At 44.9% G+C, this 23042-nt stretch overlaps 1 protein-coding gene across 3 annotated transcripts in view; it reads right to left on the bottom strand.

Moving 5' to 3' along the window:
• The window catches only part of CHRNA4 (cholinergic receptor nicotinic alpha 4 subunit), a 47394-nt gene that overhangs the window by 15427 nt on the left and 8925 nt on the right, over positions 1-23042 (bottom strand). The window contains exons 1-4 of one of the 3 annotated variants that reach the window (XM_080404026.1): positions 14578-23042; positions 13167-13318; positions 9718-9762; positions 9517-9626 (exon numbers count right to left, since the gene is read on the bottom strand). The exon at positions 14578-23042 is cut by the window's right edge and continues 8925 nt beyond it. In XM_080404026.1, the coding sequence (XP_080260152.1) occupies positions 9517-9626; positions 9718-9762; positions 13167-13318; positions 14578-14638 (368 nt within the window). In that variant the 5' untranslated portion in view covers positions 14639-23042. The other 2 variants (XM_080404025.1, XM_080404027.1) reach the window with 2 other exon arrangements.

Below are 23042 nucleotides of genomic sequence, written 5' to 3' on the forward strand. Positions count from 1 at the left end.
CTTGCATAAGTCATGTCCTTGAGATGAATGTACGCAAGTTTTCCTCTAAGGTGTCCCCCAAACTCCCTGGAAAGGTTTGAATTTGCTTTAGGGAGGTGGGAGGAACCACTATCAGGTAGCGTGGCCGTGGGCTCTGCAGAATTAATTGTGACAGCTGCTATAAATGAAACAGTGTTGGGTAATCATTCAGCCTCTTACATGAAAAACAGCAAGAACATCCTATTAATAGGAATAATGAAAGTTAATCTCTTGATTTCCCAGTCAGGAAGGGAGCTGTCTTTTACGGTGTCTTCTTACAGGGACTCTCAGTTGGGGTCTGTGTGCTAGCATAAGACAAATAGATAACAAGCCAGGATTTTATATCAGAAAGCCATTTTCCAGCCAGTGAAAAAGCTATTGCATAAAACAGCATTTTTTCAGTTTGGATCTGCTTTTCTCAGCTGATCAGCGCACTGATTTCCCACAGCAGCGTGCCACACACCCATGACACCAGCTGCTTCCAGCCCATCGGGGGGACTGGGATATGGGTGAGGGAAATCAAATAAGGCAACAGGAAAGGCAAGTGCACTGGGGATTCGGGGGAAGAAAGACCACCAAGGAATGCCATACTCAAGCTGTAACAGTGTTGGAGAGAGGAGGGAGGCCAAGAAACTTCAGGAATGGGATCCCAGCCCTGGAGACAGCCCTGTCCTCCACCTGCCTTAGCATCACCAGCCACAGCTCCACACCTTCCTCACACCTGCAGCTCTGCTACTACACATCAAATGTTGAACCTACTGCTTGCCCTGGTGTATGGAGGCCACGGAAAGAATTTAGCTCCTTAATAGATTCAGTTAGCACAGCAGGTAATTAATGCCCTGCATGACTATGAAGAAGCGCTGTTCCTCCCCTGCTCTCCGCAGGGAGGACATGGACTGTGACTTGTAAACTCCACATCTGGGGCCAAGTCCATGGGCACCTTCTCTACAGCAGTGTCCTTCCCCCAGGCAGTGTCTGCAGCCTGCTTAAGCTTACACAAAGTGCTCAGAGCTGCACAAGTGACATATGTTCATGTTCAAATAGTCATTGTGGTTGGAGACGGGATGTTTAAACCACAAAATTACACCTTCACCTGAAAACGAGCCAAGCCCCAACATCTGCAGCCCCTTTGTGCAGTGACTGGCTGAAACTTCAAACCTGCTCGCTCTCCCTTGATTTCTACTTGCAGACAGAGGATTTGGGGATCCGTAGACAGTCACAACCTGGATAAAACACCCTGGTTAAAGAGGTTTTAAAATATGAGTGAGCTTTGGATAGAGCTGCGTGGTTTTCATCATGAGCAAATGTCTGAAAGTTTGAAATCCCAACTGAAAAAAGCAGGTGGGATCTATTTGTAGAGCAATGCCCTCATATCTAGCCACAGGAACAGAGAAAAGAAAATCCAAAAGAAAAGAGCATCCAAAAAGCAGGGAGGGAATTGGGGACCGTCTTATATACCCAGCTTGCGCCGCTGCAGAGCTAGGGGATACAGAGGAAGAAGCCTGTTGTGTGATGCTGAGTTGCAAAGAGCAACGCTGCTAAACAAAGGGGAAGCTGAGCAGGGGAGGGAGAGCTTCTGCTAAAAACTTGAGATGAATTATTCAGGCTGATATAGATAGAAAGCTCTCTGCTCCTGCCCAGCCCTCCCGGCTGGAGTCCATCCAGCCTGCAGCCGCGTTCCCAGCAATTGGCAACCCCCCTTGGCCCTGCTCTGCTGCTTCAGCGCTCAGATGTGCCCTGACAGCAGCCGCACGGTGACGGGGTGCGCGGGGGTCACAGCTCTCCTCTTCCTCACCAGCAGTAAGATAAACAACACAGGGATGTTGTGGTGGGTCCCTCAAGCTGCAGAAGGCAGAGGAACTTCCCTAAATTTATTTCTTTAGGAGACCACCCATTAATTCATATGCAAAAAGGGAAAAAAACAGACTTTCTGATATCTCCTCTTGCCCTGTGAAGCATCTTTGTCAGCCCATGACCACACTGGCTTGCAGTGAGGCTGGTGTAAGTATTGCTTATTTTGGGGAACAGTGGCAGGATCCGGCCCTCAGTGAGCTGTTCTGACTAACACAATATCTGGGCAGACATGGCACATGTCCCCAGCCCCCAGGGTCACAGCCCAGATCTTTGTCTTTTAGGATTATTTTCCAAGTTAGATGAATTAATGGAAAAATAAATCAGAATTACTGTGTGGTGGACCATCATGTTTTTACTAAATTCTTCTTTGTTTCTATAATGGAAAGCCTTTGCTCTTGGTGGCAGATTTTTGAAAATCAAAAGAACACAGAAGGACCCAGGGCTTTTTGACCTCTGAACTGGACTTTTTCTAAAGCTTTAAAATGTGGTGTTGTTGTTTTGTTTTTTTTTAATTTTAAGACAAGAAAGCTAAAAATATGTACAAACCCAGATTGCTGTCTCAAAAGGATCAAGGCAAAACCACCCCTGTGTTTTACTCCAATGCAAGTAAAACTGAGCAATGCCATTGTACCATCCATGCAACTTCTTTCTTACCTGTTCTTTCTTAAGTCTAATTTATACTCCAGGACCACTTGCTTTGGATGAAAACCATATTTATTTTTTCCTCCTGGGTTTTGCCTGCACTATAAAGCCAGATTGAGACATGAAACATGCACAGCAAGTGACAGTCCAGTGTTTGCTGTTCTCATTGGTTTTCTTTCTAAATCTCAATAGGAATTTGGAATCTAATTCTGCATTTAATGAGATCTCAGAGGCATGATTAAATCATTCATTAATGAAACAATGTGTTTATACATTACAGAAAAGGGATAACGAGCATCCACTAGTGTTTTCCTTCTTAGGTAGAGCAATGTGTAAGTGGCTGGGTAAACAACACAGACGTGTGTTTCTCCTTTTGGAAGGTGTTGGGAAAGGGCATGAAACTCTTGCTAAAAATTCATCCAGGAACAATAATAATTCATGTAATTGTGTTTCATCTCCAGAAACGTCTGGCAGTTTTGCAGTCCTTGCGTGACTAGCCACACGCCTCTCTTTTGCAAGCACTGATGTAACCAAGTGGGATGCTGCAGATCTCGTGTCAATTATTTCCATGATTGACCTGCTTCTTTGATGAGGAAATTATTTTTTAATTTATTGCCTAAACAGCATTGTTGTGGGTCCTCTTTGGCTCACACATTATTACAAATAACACTGGTACTGTCTTCCAAGGTGGATTTTGTCTACAGTGCCATGGCAGGTGTGTAACCAGCAACAGAATGGCTCCATGCATTTGAGAGTCAAATAATGACTCTGAGGAGCCATAAAATACCCTGGGATGCTCCTGCTTCTCCCTCACCAGCCTAACAGGGCTGTGAAGTAATTCCTGACTTTACTGGGCATGTTTGAACTTCTCATTGCAGTTCAACGTAGAGATACTTCAGCAGTTTGTAAGCAGGGCACATTAGCCAAGCTGCTGTACACAGGCTGTACCCAAGCCAGCTATTAACGTGCACAGGTGTTCGCGGTTTTCCTAAGCCTTCATGCATACATGTATTTTTGCCTTCCCAAAGCCTACCACCCACACCGGACCTTCAAGCATATGCTTACTGGATTGGAAGCTATGCTTGCTGGTGCCCTGACGATGTGGGGTGCACCTAGAGGGATGCTTTGATCCTGGGTGAGGCTTTCATCCTGATCCTTTTGACATGAGAGAGGGAGCAAAATGATCACCTGGCTCTTGACGGTCTTCCAAAGCCTTTCCCCAGCCTCCTCTAAGGGATGACAGTGAGACAGCCGACTGCAAATGAAGCCTGCAGTTAGGAGACTGGGGAATTCCTGTTTTCTCGTGGAAAGCTTTGCTGCATGAAAACCCAATCCTGGCCAAGTTGTACCAACAACCCTGACTGCATAACATGAATATTCCCTTACACAGGAAGGTGGGAGATGTGATACAGTGGGACAGAGAAAATCTGCAGGCGTTCCTTTACAGTGGTAGCGCATTTTCAGCTCATTCAGTCCAGACCACCGCGTTGCGACAGTTGTCATGAGAAACCGTTTGGAAGAACGAGCAAGTGCAAGGTAAACATCACAAGAACATGGGAATTAAGATAGTCAGGCTCTCCTGATTACTCTGACCTGACAGCTCTAAAAATCTGTCAGTAATAAAGTACTGGAGCTCTTATATTTTCATGTCAAATACAACAGTGCACAGCAATAAAGAGAGAAGACAGTTGCTTATTTTTTTGCCAAGGAAATAGCGATGCTGTGTTCTGCAGCCGCTGATTTCTCATTTCGAGAATAAAGGCTGTTCCTCTAAAACCCTCTAAGTTTATGAGGTTCAAGAATGACATTGTTTTACTGGCAGTCATCTACCATATTTCATTAAAAAGCTCTGCTGATGAAGAATCTTTTTTCTTTTTTTTCCCCATTTCTATTTTCCCTGCAGTTGGGAGATACATCACCTCACAAAATTAAATGTTTTCAGAATGCATGTAAATGAGGCACACATTTATTTTAATTTCTGATGATACAATTTAAATCCAAACGGAGCTTTAAAACCCTGAAAATTAGCTATATACACATATGGATAAAGCTAGAATGACCTCATTTAAAGCATTTTTCATGAAACAGCAGTAACTGAGAAAAACTGCAGTTTCAAGACTCCTTTAAAGACCATGCCCTGCACCCTTTGGTATGCATTAAAGATGTGCTTCTGTAATGTTCAGATTAAAATATTCTCTAAAGGCAAACCAGAGAATATTTTGCTTAACGATTGTTTTGTGCTACCAAAATGATAACTACAAATGCACAGGCTGGAAGGAACCTTGATAACTACAAATGCACAGGTTGGAAGGAACCTCTGGAGATTGCCTAGTCCAAAGCTAGACCCTGCTCAAAGCAGGGTCAGCTACAAGAGGATCAGGACCTTGCCCAGTTGGGTTTTAAATATCTCCAAGCTCTTGGCAACTGGGGTACAAAACATCTTGGGTATGTAGATGGAGGTGTCTGTGCACTGATGTGATTTCTTCAGGTCACTTCCCAGGTTTTCCTTCCTTCAGATGTTTAGAAATCAGTGATGTTTTGGTTGTTCCTCATTAAAATAGGCACCTGCCTCAGAAGTGGCTGTGCTACACCAAAGAAATGAGCACAAGTTTCTCAGAAGGCTCTAACACCGCTGAATTCATGTGTTTTGCTTCAATTCTTCCCTTTGCCAAGAATCCTTGTCAGCAGTTTGGAGGCAGAACTCTAGCTCTGTCCTTAGCATAAGGGTAGGAGAAGTCCTTGAATGCTAACACAGCAACAGCCCACCAGAGAGATCCCTCTCACAGATTTCTTTCTATCAGTTCCTGTAGCACTGGGTAGAGCTTGGCAGCAAACTTCAAAAGCATCTAGAGATACAATGCCTCTCCAGAAATCATTTAAATTCCTCCCAGAAGAATCAGGAAAACTTAAGTGTGAAGTAGTGATTATGGGCCTGTTATAGGAACAAACTGGTGCAAAATGACAAGATCCATGCAAGTGCACACATACGCACAAATAAAAATGTCAAGAATGTTTCCAATATTTCAAAGGTTAGTCCAGGGCATTTTCTGGTATTTCGCCTCCAAACAGCTTTGGGATGAGTCAGGAAACCAGTGTTACTCCAGAAGTCTCGCTGGTTGCAGATATCATAGTATAGTTCAAAAGAACAAGCTGCTATAGTGTAGTTCAAAAGAACTCTGCCTTTTCATCGTTTTCAAATGCTGCCTGCCAGATCATCTCCTAACCCAGTCCCGTAGTCCTTTGTGACCATATTATCACTGGGTGAGTTCCTCAAGATAGTTCCTACTCCTAATTACAGAAAGTTGTATTTGAACACCCTTCATGTATGATCTTGGGGTTTTGGGTTGTTTTTGGGTTTTTTTTGTGGTTTGTTTGGTTTTTTTTAGTTTATTTTATGACTATGGAGTCTAAGGCAGGGATTAATTTTTGGAACAGCTAACACCAGAAAATATTGAAAAAGACGACAATTTCAAAGTCTGAATGTTCCCAGTAGCTTCCTCCCAGGTTTTACAATCATCAGGCTAGAGAAGGCAAATGTCATGATGTTATCATGGATATCAACGTTGGAAACTAGCCAGTGAAGCTCACATGTCAAGTTCCCTGCCCATCCATTAGGCTCAAGAACATGGTCCTGTATTCTGCCAGGCAACTCTGAGCAGCTGGAGCACCTGCCCGCAGTTACAGAGTTTTCTCCTCTGGCATTTCTGTGTTGCATGGGGTCCAAACAGTTCAACAGAGCAGTGGAGAAGTGAAAAGAAAATCAAAATTCAGCCCCAATAGCTTATTCCCTGATTAGACAACAATGTGGGGTTTGGGTGTGGTTTTTTGTTGATTTTTTTTTAATATACTTTAAATATACAAAGGAAAACTAAAATGTGCTTTGAATCCATTCATGAATGGGAAAATAAGTCAACGCAGATTAGATAATTCATTTATAAATTATTTGGAAGTGTCTTCAGAGCATTTACAGCCTCATCTGAGGGACAGCTGCCCTTGGCAAAGAAGAGGCTTTGTTGCTTCACTATTAACTCATATTCCTCTGTTATACATAAGTTTTGTCACATTTAGTAGAAACTATTTGCAGAGCCTTGGAACTTATCTCATCAAGCCTGAAAATTCAACAGCATATTAATTTCCCTGTGGGATATTAATTTGGTTTTAGATTCCTTATGAATGTTGACAACCACAGATACTCTCTAGGCCAAACCAGCTGAGTTTACTGATTTAATTTGGGCCTCTAGAGTGGATAAATGGAAGTTTTTGACAATAATGAGCTTAGATATGGGAATAACCTCACAACAAGGGGTTAGGTTTCCTTAAAGATGTAAATCTCAAATCAATTTAAATTTCACCATTTCTATATATACCCCAAGGTGAAAACAGAAGGGCATTTGTATAATCTCCTGTCCAGAAAGTCTCCTTTCCAAAGGATACCATCCCAAACAGAAATGCCATGCTTCTGCCAGAGCATGTGATGAGCAATAAATAGCTCACATGAAAAAGCCTGAAGAGTGTAAAAGGCCAGTGTGGCCATTCTCTGTCTTCTACTGAGGTCTCTGTGCACATTCTTTTGCTCTCAGGGACCCAGAATTATGTGCATCTGCTTTAAATTCCCGCTGAACTATATATATATATATAATATATATATGCACAATATGAGATGAAATCCTTGTCACCATCACCCATGACTAGTCGCTGTCTTTGCAAAACCTTGCTTTCTGAAACACTCCTAGCTGAGATGCCCACAAGGACAAACACTGGTTATGCAGCCGGTGAGCTGCCATGCAGAAGAGCCTCATCTTGGTGTCCCATCTTGCTACCAGTTTTGCCTTGCAGGCATCGCATTTGCACCACATTGCCCTGCAACCCCTAAACCCCATGAAACCTGGTTGTTAGAGCAGTGCAGCTAAGATACTGACTGCAGCTTCAGATGTGTTCGATAGGAAGTTAGGTAGAAGAGAGAAGTATATCCCAGGGCAGAAAAGAGTTTACATAAGATTGGGTGAAAAAGCATGGGCAAATATATCTGCAAAGAGGTATAGAATTAATGGAAAACCATTACAGACTGGTTAATGCTTGGCGCCTACATCCATGTTTAATTCATGGAGAAAAGTAACCAATTAAAAATGCATGATAGACTCATGACAACCAACAGAGGAATGCATGATTATTAATGGTAAGTATGGATAAAAGGAGAGAAGTAGCTCAGATTTAGGTAGCTGTGGCACTAGATCTCCATGTGCGGCAGCAGGTGATCAGCACAGTCAGACGTGCTGTCTGCCAGACCTCCCTGCAAGTCAGTCCAAGCCAAGCAATAAGGTGGGCAATGCTGGAAGACTCGCACCCCAGATGAGGAGAAGAAAGACATTCTGGAATAGCTGCTGCGGCCAGCAGATTGGCAGCTGCTCCCCAGAGTGACAGCAGCAGCAAACTAGGACAGCAGGGCAGAGGGTCAGAAGCCAAAGGCTACCCAGCTCAGAGGTCTGGGTGCCCACTGACCTCTGGGGGCTGCTTTTAGCATGAAGTCCCAAAATAACTAGGGCGCAAAAGGGTACTGAGGGCTTCCTTGTCACTGCTAGGGCCCTCCTTGCATGGATGGTGCCATCAGCCAGGGTGAGCACGGTGAGCCAAGGTGCAGAGGTGACACAGCTGGCTCTTGTGTACCGGTAGCTCCAGCAAACAGATGGTTTAAAGCACAGATGTCCCATAGGTGACGGAGATTCATGTAGCACTATTTCCTTTGGCACTATGGTCCACCACAACAACTACCAGAAGCTCAAAAAATAATAATCCTTACCATTTCCATTAATTAAGCAATGAGAAGGACGAGGACATGTATTTTTTCCAGTGGAAGCTGTGAACACCTTTCTTGGCTGCAATGTGAGGCACTTGTAATACAATGTTAATGCTTGGAGTGTGTCCCTGTAGGATAGGAAGGTCCAAGTGCCCATGAATTAGTTATTTCCATTGGTCTAATCTCTGAAAGGTGCTATGTGAGGATGCAGTGATTTTCAAGAGGTTTGCAATCACTCCACACCACTGAGGATCAGAGACAAGCTAATGGGAAAGATAACAATGTCCACAGTCTCCAAAGCTCACAATTCCCTGGACAGATTTCTCCTTCAGCAAAAATATATATATATTTTTTTTTTAAAAAAAAGAAAACACCAAAACACAAAAGCAAAATCATATCAAACTAGAACCAGGCAACTCTTTATTAAAAATGAGCCTGGCTTCTGTTCTGAGTGTTTTCTCTCAGAAAATATCACATGCAAAGATGTTTTTGTTTGATGCTTGCAGCGTTTTTCTCTAGAGCCTGTGCTGTGGAGGGAGACTGGGATATCCTACATCCTAGGAGACTGGAGAGCTCTGGTATGATAAGCCAAGGAGAAAACAGTCTTGGCACTTGGACAATCTTTCTAAGAATATCAACAGCCTCCAAAGGAAAGAAAGAAAATAGCCACCTGCTCCCTAGGAAGTGTCCATGCAAGAGATGGATTTCGAGCATTCGGGGTAAGGAACAAATATGTATTTAAGAATAATTCTAGAATGGTATTGGGTTGACCTGAAACCTGTATTTGTAGACACACAAGTCTGACGTTTCAGCGTATTTGCCTTATTTAAGCCTATCCTCAGTAACTGGCTTTTCCAGTTGATGGTGATGAATTAGGGGAGAGCTCCTTGGTGAAATGAAATTGAAGAGGACTGAAAGCTCAAATCCAGCTTAATTGTGTATCTGACATGTGAAAAGAAAACAATACCTGGCACCCCCCAACAAAGCTCGCTGCCCAGGGAAAGGATCATTAGGAGAACAAAGCCCTTGTGATGAATGTTAGTCATGTCATTTAAGGCACATCTGGGACAGATATTATGACAGTCTACATGGAATTCAACCACAGAGAATAAAATAAGGAGGAATAATTGCAAGAAACACCTTAACACCATGGACAGAGAACATTTGCAAGGATGGGTTTGCCCTCTGGCCACAGTGCTCACACTCACTTGTTGTAGAGGACAATATCTGGCCTCCAGATGAGCTCCGAGGGGATGCGGATGGATGTGACATTTTCATAATCTTGGGGGTCCCAGCGTAGTTTGTAGTCATGCCACTCCTGCCAAAAACAAGGCAGTTACAAAGCTGGGAGAGTTCAGATTGTAAAACTGAAAAGGAACTTGGAAAAGTATGTATTTCAATGCACCCACCTGCTTCACCCACACGTTCGTGGTCATCATTTGATTTTTCTCATCCTGAAATGCAAGGTCAGACAATGGTTACAGAAGCAGATGAAGCGGCCCAAGGAACTCATTAAATTTATCTTAATTGTACTTCATTTCTGTAATTATAAACCACCTCTGCAATAAATGTAAATTCCATCTTGGAATTAAAAACCAGATGTTTCTGTCATTTAACATGGGACAGGGCACAGCTGCCTGATACCGCTGAACAGCTGAGCCTGCACCTAAGTGGTCTTGTGAGCAGACAGACTTGAATTTATTGGGATTTTTCTCACTGCTGATGGATTCAGCCTAAAATGATGGGACCAGGCAGAAGAAAGAGCTCCACGGCTTGGCTTTGACCTGAGCACTGAGGGAAGGGGAACGAGGGATACAGATCTCCTTACTCACACCTGTGAGTGCTCAGCATCATCTGCAAGTAGTGTTTAGTTTAGATGTGAAACATCATCCGTGAATACAGCTCTGGGAACATGAAGCTCAGCAGTGTTCATCCTTCTACCAACTACATGAACTTAGAGTGCTATGGGTTGGGTTTTCTGAATAAACCCAAGCTGCTCTGGGGCTTATTTATGGTTTTACTCATAGGTATACCCATGCTGTCTGTTGGTAGACTTTCTCCCAGCTTGAAGTACAGAAAGTATGGAAAGGTAAAACTATACTATATAAATACTTTTAAATAATATAATGCAGGTATAATGCTGGCAGCACTGTAGTAGGACTAATTACTGCTTGCTGCTTGCCTTGCATGCTTGTTACAACCCCTGTGTAAATAACTAAGACCAATTATGCGGGGCAGAGCCTAGTGCTGGTCTGATTCAAGTGTCACACCAGAGCCTGGAGCTTTTTCATGTGGTTGTTTCTTTTCTCTCTCTCTCTGGTCAGCTGCAGAACTGACAGGGCTCAATTTGAAAGCAAACTGTTTGTTGTTAACCTTGCTCTTGTGGCAGTTCAGGATTAATTCTGATCATTAAACCCAGGACATTTGGGCTGGGGTGGGTGGGTGCTGTGCCTTCCCCTCGCTGAGCATCTGCACTGCTGTTGTGGCACCAAGTGTAAAACGTGATCAGAGATACCCTTGTCCGGGGTTAGGGACCAGAAGCACACGGAGGAAGGAGAAATTAAAAAAACATTCAAATTTTGTTTGTTGTTAAACAAAGAAAGAAAGGGAAATCATGCAGCTGTCTTCTTGGGTGCTGATGGGAGATGAGGAATGCCACAGGAGGAGGCTGCCATGCCCTGGACTGAACCAACCCTTGAGCATCTGCTTCTCTTACAGCTTTGCAATTCAAGCATCTCAGGGTCACCACCACAGTCCCTGCACTGGGGATCCCAGTCCTGCAGGTGCTACCCTTTACTGGCATTTCCCTCCCTGGCTGGGTGCATACCCCTGGTGGAAACTCCTGCGCATCAGTACAGCCGAGGGCTCTACCACCCTCCCGACTTGAGCGAAGCAGGACTCTGGTCCATGGCTTTATCTCACAGGGGGTTTGCGATGTGCTGATGAGTCTCCTGCGCCTGCACGGCTGAGTTCTGCACGGAGCCAGCCCAGAGGCTGCAGCAGACGGTGGTGTTGCCCTGCCTGGCCTCTCTTCTCAAGGTGAACACAGCACATGAGGTCCTGCAGAGACATGGGCTGAGAAGGCCAGATGTGTTTCTCAGTGGCTGCTCCTAGACATATCCTTGATCCCTTAGCACTTTTTTCTGGGCTCAGAAAACCCTCAGCACACCACGGTGAGGTAAGGACATGCAGGGATGTCAAGTTCCACATTGATTTTTGTGTGTCGTCCCATCCCCACGCCCCCACCCCACCCCCAGCTTTTGTCAGCAGGAGCTGGGAGTTGAATACGGCTCTGATTTCTCTTTCAGACTTCTTGTCGTTGGAAGCTGAATGTCAGGTCTAGAAATTGCAGCAGGGCTTGCACCAAAACAGTGTCACTGTCAGGAAGGAGGAGAGACAGCTGAAGTGCTGCAGTGGTGGCAGGGGGTGTCATCAGTCCCCAGCCACATGGAATGGGGCAGGAGGGCGTGAGAGCTCTCCTCCAGCCGTACCCACCGGCCCCAGCATGGAACTGCCTGCTAGTTGCACTTCTAACCACTGACATGATTTTAAGAAGATTAATTCTCCTTAAGTAAACTGAGAAAAGCACTATGAAGCAGGTGTATCGATCCTCCCTCTTCCACAATTCAGCAGCTGCATAATGGAAAGTCTCTCTCATGCCTCCACAGTCACTAATGTCTCATCTTTAGTCTTATCAATTATTCAGATGAGAACCGTACAACTTCAACATTAGCAACTGCAAACAGCCCTGGATCCCTCAGGCTGACGTAAGAGAGAGGAGGGGAACAGGAGACCATGTCTGTGCTGCTGAGGTGGAAGCCGATGGCCTGAGCACAAGGAGATGCAACTGTCCAGCAACTAGTTTATTTGATTTCCCACCTCCTGCACCACCTTGGCTCTGTTTCCTCTGCATCTCCAAACTCTTATCTCAAAATATAAAATATTGTGGACAGTCATCTGTTATGATTGTTCCACATCAGCAATGTCTTTAAGTTCCATTCCACTTCCCATTATCACACTTTTTACTGGGCCACACAAAGACAGTAAAAAGCAGCACAGAGCCTCCGAGAGTGATGCTGGTACTTGTACCGACACAAACACACTGTCCTGTGAAGAGTTGTGTGCAGACGGGGACAGGAGAGAGGAGCATGCAGGAGCAAGATCTGCACCAGCTGGAAAGCCTGTGTGTATGCTTAACATCCGCAAGCCCCGCAGGGATCTCCTTTGGATTCGACACTTGACCCCAGCTCACTGTGATACAGTAATCCTTTAAATAACATTTCAGTGCTCATCAGTCCGGAGTGTAAACCACTCCGTTTTGTAAACAGCTTATGCAGTTTGTACACATGTAACTTCTATTTGAGCAAACGTTCTGAAACAATTTTCTTGTTAACATCTGCCAGATTAGCTAAAAACCCTCAAAACTTTAATTTGCAGAAAGCTCTCCAGACAAGCTATCTTCCAGAGATGCTTAAACCACTCTTCCTTTTAGCTTGTGTAAATTAGTGTTAATAATTACAGCTTGAATTCCAAATCAGCTATTTGGTTTTTCCCTTAGCCAGGACTCTCTGGCATTTATACCAGCTGCTCCACTGCGCTACTCTGATCAGTCCCACAGGTTTTGATAAGGCATTTGGGATTTTGCCTATAGTAAATGAAGAAAAAATGATACACTTCGATGACCAGCGACACACATGACTCATCCCTCATTCCAGCAGAGCTCTCTGCGTGACAACTCTTCCCTGCTGAGAGCAAAGTCTTCCCACCCCAACCCTGGATCAGCCAGTAAAACCCACATGCACCAGGAGCCTCTCCTCACACCCCAACACGGTTAATCTTGGCCACTTGTTGCACTTACAACATCGATGAGCTGGGCAATGGACAAGCCGAAGCGGACGAGTACGACATCTGAAATGTTGGCAACGGGACGGGACCACTTGTTATAACCAGAGAAGAGTTTCTTCAGGAGACGCTCTTCCGCGTGGGCTCGTGTTTCCACATGACCGAAGGCTGTGGGGAAGGCACGAGGCACAATGGCATGAAACACATGCAGCTCCAAGCGGTGGCATAGCTGAAGCCTGCCCCGAGGAGCAGCCCCAGGCCAACCCCAGCAGTGGGCAAGTAGGGACACATGGGAGGGTGATGCCCCCTTGGTGACTTGCCTCCCCTCTACCCCAGGCATTGCCACGTATTTCTCACCCTATCCAACCACCGTGGCCAATTCCCAGTGTAGGGTTTCTATTGCAAAGCAGGATTGATCTGAAGAAAGTGGGGGCATCAGTAATACCATTTGAAAAACACTGCATGGGCTGTTCTCCCTTGAATCTGGTCTAAATTTTATGGTCACGTTGTGGCAAGTTTCTAGCACTGAAGTCGGCAAGCAGGGAAGAGGGGTGCTAGAAGAGCAAACCAAAAAGGAAAAAGCAAACTTCTGCTGGGAGTTAGGGATGGTGGATCAGATTTACACACAAAAACTGGCATCAAATGCATTAGGGAAAAAAGGCAGACTGAAATTCAGCTCTTCAAACTAACCTTCATAGCTGGTCTTTCACAAAAATGATGGGTGAAGGAAGAGGATGGAGGACAGCAGAAACTGGATAACAAGACCACGGTTTTCCTCAATAACTTTAAAAGTTGGAAGCCCTAAGGAGCAGCCCTGACCCTTCACGTATACTACAGGAACTGTTGTGGGTGCCTGTTAGTTATTAAAAATGAAGGCCACCCTTCTTCCAGGGGGCTGCCGGGGGGAGGGCTGCACTCCTGTGCCAGCTGCACACAGATGCATCATTCACCATGGATGGCGGGGAGAGGGAGCCGGGGGCTCTCCCCGCATCCCTCATGGAATATGGCTCCTACTTAGTCTTTAGCTGCCCTGGATTATACAAAGGGAAGCATTAGCCAAGCGCTGGCTGCGCTCTCCCCAGCCGGAGCTGTAGCCCGGAGACACATTAACACACTTTACCCAGGGAAGAAAAACCCAGGCAAGAAGCAGGATGCTGAACCCCTCCTGTATTCTCCCTCCTGTCCCCTTCCCCACCGCAGCTTTAACCCTTTCCCCATCAAATCAGGCAAGGAGCAGAAAATAAAAGCAAAGCGTTGCTCAGCAGAGGCTGGTATTTAGGGGACCTGCAATGATGGGGCAGGAAGATGCAGGAATGGGGGAAATTCCTTATTCACAGGGACCAGTCTTTGCAGCATGCCTTTGAGGTGGTTAAGGGATAAAAGAGCTAAAAAGCAGAGCAGGGGTAGAAGAGCTTTCTCAAACTTACCGGGGAAGATGCTGGCACACAGCAGGAGGAGGAGGTTTCTTTTAGACACGAGAATTCCCATTGTGGAGCAGAGCTCAGGCTCTAGTACGCAGAGTCTCCCGTCAGGGCAACTTTTCCTCTCTGAGCCTCTGGATCCTCCAGCTTCATTCCCTTAAATTCCTTTCTCTCTCTCCCTCTCACCTTCCTCTGGGAAGGGGTAATAGCTGGTGGGGAGTTTGGTTGTTTTTTTTTCTTTTCTCTTCTGACTGATTTCCAGCTCTTCCTCCTAAAAGGATGCTCTTCCCCGGGACACTGATGCACATACACTGGCAAGAGATGCGTAAGGGCTGCAGAAAGCTCCTGTAAAGACACGAAATGCACAGGCTCGTGGGCTCTCCTGCTTGCTCCTCTCCCCTTTCCTACGGGGCGGTTTGGCTGCTGGGTTTATTTGTTGCTGCTGCTGCTGCTGCTGCTGCTGCTGCTGCTGTTTTCACCCTTCCCCCAGCCCTTTGGGCAGCCTTTGCTCAGCTTTTGCTGCTGATGGGCCACCGATGCCCACACCAGCCCTTGGTGGAGCAGAGAGGGAGCGCTGAATGTTTGTATATTTAATGTAGTTAGACCTGCCCACCTCCTGCTTAGGAGGAGGAGAGAATCTATGCGCTCCAGCAAACAGGCTGCAGGGAGGAAAACTTTTAGTATGAGGAATAAAGAGGGAGATGCAGATCCCAGCTGCAGCCAGAGATGGTGGATGTGGGGGCATCTGGGATCTTTATAGCACCTGAAGCCCAAACAGTTCTCAATTAACGAAAGCTGTCTGTTTAATCTTGTCCAAGTGCTTTTCAAAATCACTCCTGTAGACAAACAGGGTAATTAGCCTGAAAGGGATTTCTGGCTGGGCTTGTATCTTTGCTGTCAATAGTTACTGGATTGATGAACCTGCACATGAGAACAGGGCTCTGCTGTGCTTGGTGCTGCACAAACCCATAGTACAAATACAAATATTAGTCTCTGTCCACAGGCAATACGCAAATCAGAGGTGAGACTGAAACAAGAGGTTACTTGAATGCATCTATATATTTGAATGTACCTTAAATACACCACCAAGAACTCTGTTGAAGTCATGAAGAGTTTTTGTACAGGACAGGATGATTCCCTGTGTTAGCATCAGCTTGCATCCCTGAATCTTCACACGGGAGACATGGAGTAGAGCCCTCTCTGTTTCATTTTGAAACTAGCTTTGATATTAACACAATTACTTCCATATGGATAGTAAATGGATCTCATTTTCAGGCAGGGGTAATGTTGCCAGCTACAAAATTAATCAAAGCCTATTCTAATAATACTAGCTACATATTTTATGGATAATAATTTCCCTACTCCCAAAGCATCTCAAATATCTTCCGATATAATAGGTTGCTGGCTGAAAATGGGGAGGATTAAAACTACAAGAGAAATTAGGTCTGTAGTGAGATTATAAATAACATCAGTGTAGTACCAAAGTCGTCTTGTCTTTTCTTGTCTCATCTCTTCCTCAACAGTTGTCAGCCTTTCGAATGACAAACCCCACCACATTTGCCACTGGGTGTATGGACTCCTGTATGGTTTGCCTGCCTTGCTTTCAGTGTCCTGACCCTCATTGCAGCACCTGTGACATGCTATATAAATCTGTACTGCTCATTCCAGGGAACCATCCAGCAATAATTTAATAAACAGCAGATGTGAGATGAAATTAACTTAACGCTGAAGCGCAGGTTACAACCTGAGGGCCAGGTCCTGTGCAGCACTGAGCACCTCTCCATCACACAGCCAGCAATAGGGCAGCAGAAGGGCAATCATTCCTCATCAGAGTAAAACCGGCATCGCTCAGTCACACACAGCAGCCAAAATCCATGCAGCAACCAGAAACCCCCATTTCTTTAAACTCCTTTGCTTTATGAAATCTGGAGGGAGGGGGGACATCACTGCAGTTCGTGCACCCCTCTGCTCCTCGCCAGGTTCAGCACCGCTCCGCTTGCACCCAGCAGCATTAAACAGGGGCGTCCTGGGTTACAGCCTGCCCAGTTCCAGCAACGAGCATCAGATACAGCAGATCCTACAAATTCCCAAAGGCTCATGGTGGGAAATAGGATTTCTAAAGGCCATTTTTCAAGGAGGTTGGTGCTTTGCACAGGTCACGCATTGGGCGACCAGACCCAAGGGACCAAAGATCAGCTATTCTGTTTTGAAAACCTTGGCCATAAATAACACAGGTATCCTTGACTACAGACCCTCCTGCACAGAGCTGATTCAAATCCCATGGACAAACCCCATCCATCTTTACCTTGCCTTGGTTTCTGTGCTGGCAAGCAGGGGAGCTGGCGAGCAAATACTGCCTTTGGATTAACCCTATAAATAATTTTGATTAAAAAAGGATTTCTGTCTTTTGGAAATTAATCGTAAATCATCGGTTCCTATAAGTGAAAGGTTTATCCCTCACCTCCCTGGCCCTATTTTTATACGATGTGGGGAATGAGCATATTTTACAGAGGTTTCTGTGCCTTAAAGTGACCTTGTTAAATCTCACTACCAGTTTCTTTCTGCATCATTGGGCCATAACAAAATTTCCATCAGCTCCTGTGTGTATTTGGAAGGCAATGCCTGCCACTGGTACATGTGCAAGGGACTCACTCTGACAGGGACAAAAGATGCCATTTAAAGGTTTTGACTATTTTTTTACTGGGGGAGAAAGCTGCAACTCTGGCTTGATTCTCACACCCAGCTCTGAGACTCCTCATTATTATTATCTTCCTTTGTCTGGAAAAGATGTGGATAATTTGGGTAATCCAGATGTTCACAAAAACTGAATGCAAGCATCCAAGCTATTGAAGATTGCAGACAGAACTAAGCAGAACTAAGGCAGTGTTTCCCACAGGGTTTTCCATGAGATCTCAGACTTGTCCTTGGAATAAGGGCAAGCCAGTAATAAGCTTCAGTTAAATTTGTTTGGGTCATTTTGTAGAGTTCCATACTTCTACAAGGATCTGGTAACTCTTGAATCCACTGCCTCACATTCTTCACTCCTGCATATCTCTCTTATTTTATCCATTTCTCAAATAACTTTTGTCTTATAGAAGTCACTGACAAAAGGGGTTTGAAGGTCCATGAGAGTTGGGTCCTTGCATGTAGGCTGTGCCTGAGCCCTCTCTCTTGCTGTAACTAGTTCAATATGGAAAAAATTCAGCTGCTCCAGGAGGCAGAGGCACGCTGCAGTGACACGGAATCCCAGGACTGCACGTTTCCTTTGAATTTGCCCTTTCTCTCCACGATCTTGTCCTGGATGTCACTGTCAGCTCTCCAGGGCAAGCCCTTGGCCTCTGTTTACTTTGTAAAATGTCATCTGCATGTTTGAAGTGGGACATAATAATGGTAATCTCCTTACTCGTTCCCTGTTTGGGCTTGACATGGGACACAGTCAGTTAATGGAATGCTTGAGACACACCAACTGTACATTCAAATCTGATCTGATTTTTTTTCTCCATTCTTGTGATCAAGAAGATTTCTCTCTCCTATTCCTGTTTTGTCATCAACAGACACTTCAGGTGGAGCAAAAGCAGAGGAAGAAAACCAACACTGAAGGGGGAGAGATCTCCTTTCAGTGAGATGTGCACTGAAATGAGCAGAGCAGAGGGACGTGCAAAGCTGTTTCTCAGAAGAGCAGCTCGATCTGCCTCTGGGGAAATCTGCAAGGTACTGCTGGCCTCACAAGAGTGACTTTGATTTATTCATATTTATTTCAGATTGTCAGTGAAGTGCCAGAAGACTTCGAAAGACATTTTTAACTACATCAAATATTTTTACCATGGAAGAGACTTCTGGCCATGCAGGGAAGATGAGACGCTTGCATGGGAGTAAAACAACAGAGAAAAAGCAAGTGTTGAAATTATTTCCAAAGCAGTAGATATGGTTATGAAGCTCAGGCTTCTCCAAGGCTTCTTCCCTTCTAGGAAGCTGGCTGTGGAGTGGATGGGTTTCCAACCCTGCAGCACTTCTGTAGCCTCTGATTATTTCCTGGAGCATCCTCATGGCAATGGTCAGACTCCAGGAACAAAGGAACCACCATGGCTTTACACAGCTACAGCATCCACAGTGAGAAACCAGCTTCCCATTGGCAATGAGCAATGCATCTGCTGTGAGATGGTCCAAAGCTGCATCACCCACGTGGTTCCTTTCTAGACTAGTTTCCATCACAAAGCGCACACAGTGAGCAGACAAAACTGGCAGCCTCTTGCCTGGCAGCCTGGCTCCAGGTCCTCAGGGCCACCGTGGGCACATGTCCTCCAGCCAGGGCAATACAGCCCTGACTCGGGGCAGCTCCCACGGTTCCAGCCATGCACAGATGCTCAATGGGGCATGAAGCAGATAATATATACACTTCACAGCAGGGCAGTATGGCTAAGGCAACATCTCTGCCTCCTTTCTCTGAGATGATTAAGATCTGAATCCAAGCGCAAGAGCCCTAATGCATTAACCTATTGTGATGCTTTGAAATTCTCATGCATTACTGAGCTGGGAGTTAAGAGAGTTCAGCACTTTACAGGATTAGCTCCACAATGAAGCTTTGGGGAGCATCCAGTTGTATTTACCTATGGACAGTCTGTGCTGATGGAGAGCAGGGGGAATTCTCTCACCACCTTTGTCTCCTGTCTGGTTCCCACATCTCCTCCGCTGCTGTGTAACACGGTGACCATCGTTTACTCCAACCATTGACTCATGGTGTCAACAAAATGCCCTCATCCAGACATTTCTTCTTCTTTGGATTTCTCCTCTTCCTCACTCAGACATATCCTGGGAATTTCTGAATAAGATTCATTATTAATAAAGCAACAAGAGGATTTGTGGCTCCTGCTATGCTAGAACAAAGCAACAAACAAAGTGAGCCAACCATTGAAAACAGAAGGGAAGCAATGCAGCAGGTCATGGCCTCATTAAGGCTTCCAGCTCTACAACTATTAAGGACCTCATGTTATAAATCAGATGAACCCCTACACCTTATTTGTAAATGCCAGACTTCACTGTAAAGAGCCCATAAAGAGCAAGGAGGCAGCTTTGGCTTCTCTCAGGATCCAAGGAGATGGATTTTTAAATTAGAGAAGAGAAGCATGTCTCTCCAGACAAGTTTGTTCTCCAAGGATAGCTTTGGTTTCACTGAGCAGCTTTGTAGATCTAAATTAGGCTCTTGTCCTTCCTCACCAGAGGGCAAATGCTGCCCAATTTATTCGCTAAAGAGATCTGGAGTTGACTGATCATCAAATCCTTTCCCTTTTCTCTCCATAATCAACACCAGCTACAGATCACATCTTCCTAACCAGCCCAAACCTGTCTGAGGGCACTGCATGCTACAAGCAAAGCAGGGCTTGATAAAAGCCACAGTGTAATTAGCCAGATGATGTGGTTGAAGCAGTTACAACCTCCCCCGAGCTCCTGGCCTGATGTATTAATGTGAAGTGTAATACATCTGTTGAACACCCTGGGCTATGAAGGTCAGGGGCTCAGCGGTGCATGCACCATCCATCCAGCTGGAGAGCAGGAGCTAGGAGCTCCTCCAGCCACCCCCTGGCTGAATTGGTGGAGCTCAGGAGGTGCCACCCTGATTTGAAGCTCTTGACCCCAGAGCATAAACATGATCTAAAGCAGCACCCATGCCAGGCACTAGCACCCTGAGCAGAGGTCATTTTAGCCTGGCATGGAGAGCAGAGCAGAGCAGTCCAGGCCCTCTGATGACTACTTCAGGTGCTCTCACCAAGGCTACTGTGAAGGCAAGGGTGAGATGGGCCAGAGAACCTGCTTCTAGCTCTGTCTTGGTGACTTCAGCCTTCGGTTTCCTGCTCACATCAGTGTGAACGTGATCTGTGTCCTCTGTGCAAGAATCAGCATTAAAAAATGCAGTCAGTGCTTAAATCTTGGTCATAAATATTGTGCTTGGCACCAAGCTTTGGCCATAAATATTTCCTTGGTTAACCAATAGGAAATGATAGCTCTTAAATCTCAATTGCACTTGAGTAGTAACTGGCTCACACTCATTGGCACTGGGGTCCTGCCTTGCTTGTGTGGGAGGTAAGGGCAGCTTTCCCACAGCTTCTGAAGCAACCCTGAAATGCCAAATTCTGGTGATTTCCAAAATTCAACAGCATTTTGCCCTTAAGTTTGGAAGAGCTAGGATGAAACAAACAAACACCCCCAAAATATATATATATATACATTTCCTTAAGCTCTGTTCAAAAGCTTCCTGCAGTAGATGTAGTGACAGTTCTGTTCCAGCTTCTTATTTTTCCATCAGTCTCTTCATTATGGCTAGATTCATTCCTACATAGCTGACAGACAGTCTTAGGATGTGAACCTTCAGAAGTACTGTGCAAACAGAGGAGGAAAAATTTTTTTAGGAAATCTATGGAATTGGGAGCTGTTGAGATGCTACCATCCTGTCTGGTAGACTGGCTATAATCAAGCCAGTTGAGATGACCTTTGGTACCTACTATAAAGTCTGTGTTCAAAGTTAAAAAAAATAAAAAAAAAAAAGGGAGGGTTCAGAGCATCATCTTTTTATGGCTGCCAGACAAGCTGTGGCCACACTCATTATACTGGTACCTGATCTGAGTGTTCCATCTCTCCAATGTGCACCTGGGGAGGTGGAGAGGGGGCAGTCCGAAAGCTCCAGAAAAAGATGCCAGTCTGAATTAGGGCCAAAGATCCTTTCTGCTTTCAAATCTCTTTTCGAGCAACAGCTAAGAAAATCTTTTGATAACAAGAAGGTAGCACCTGGTTTGTTTGCGTCTGTCTCCCACATTACTAGTACCTTCAGGCTCACATCTTCTTTCTGCTCATTAAGACACATGCTTCTATTATTTTCTTGCTGACTGGCCTACATGAAAAGAAACATCAGCCATCTGTTACTCCCACAGTTTTCTGGTTCACAAGGGTTTCGTTGATTAAGGAGGAAGTTTTTCAAAAAGACACCCATTTCCCACTGATCTCCAAAACCTATACTATCTTCCTCTAAAATTACAGCTTGCCTGCCTGCAAAGCCGAAGTCCTGCGTATTATTAACACACTGGCATTTACTTGGGTGCAGATTCATGTACAGCACATGTATTTGCACAACAGTTATTTGCAGCACTACATACTGCTCAGTCTGTGTAGAGGAAGACAAACACTTGATTTCAAGTGCCTTAAAATCTTTGGAGATCTGGACCATGCCCATCATTGCATCGTCAGAAGACCACAGCAGTCTCATGCTATTTAAGAACTTGGTTATTTTTTGCACTTTTCTGTAAAAATACTTCATTGTGATGTCTTTAGGCCTCATCCTGTCACTCTAAATATCCAAAAGTGCAGGGATATTTATACCTGTGCTGCCTCTTATTTTGCCAATGAAGATGATTAGGCTGGCATGACTACAAGTCCCCTCCCATCATGATGACTGTAGAGCTTGGAATTAGTATTAAGACACTTTGACATCTTTTATTCCTGATTCAATTCTTCTTCATTTGGCATAGACGAATGTCCCATATGGCCCATTGTTGGACCCTGCACCAGCTGAAGGGAAAGCATCTTTGATTGACACTTGAAAATACCAAGTTGTGCCTTTGGGCTGGCTCAAGCTGGAAATGCTCTTGGCAAATGAAAATAGTCATGTCTTTTTCATTTCACTGTTCAATGGGAAGAAGAGATTTTCTACACTGAGCAGTATACATAAAAGTTTAGTCTCTAAGGGGATAAAACATTCCTCTTTTGATTTCCTGCAGCATATTTCCAACTGGAAACAGGTTTCAGATCAGTCATTCAGCTCTGAATGGAACTTGGGGGAATAGAAATCCATTCCCAGTTCTGGCCTCCAGTCTTAAAAAATCAAATGGCTCCTTCCTTCACAGGACAAAACTCTTGGTCTGAATAATCTCCTGCTCCATGGGTTTGAAACGCTCACATGGGATACCCACACCCAAGGAACAAAAGTCCTAGCACTTCCTCTCATCTGTGATGATGGAAATCCAACAGAACTCTTCAGAATGAGCGGGGGGTAGAAATCTGTAGGAGTGGACACTGCCATATTTCTTTTTGTATACCATCTCCAAAACCAAATGATATGTCTCCACTTACCTTCCTTGAAGTCCTCAAGAGTACCCAGATCATCTGGAGAAAAAGTTCATCCATTCTTTCAAATTTTGGCATTATGGAGCAGCAACGAAATGGAAAAGGACTCCCTAGACTATTTCACACAAAAATAGGTACAGATAAATGAGCAACAAATAACAAACCCGTAGCAAAGCTTGTTCTAATATTATTTTTTCTTGTAATCCTGATAAAAGCATTTTAGTGCAGTCAGAGACGAGCTGACTCATTTGTGGGCTGCAGCAAGAAGTAGAATTTGTGTAAAGGAAGAAGACGGGCATGGCAAATTATCCCCGTTGCCTGTCCAGAAAGGGCTCATAATAGAATATTTGCAGTCCTTA

The sequence above is a fragment of the Falco punctatus genome (assembly GCF_963210335.1).
Source record: "Falco punctatus genome assembly, chromosome: 10".
NCBI lineage: Eukaryota > Metazoa > Chordata > Aves > Falconiformes > Falconidae > Falco > Falco punctatus.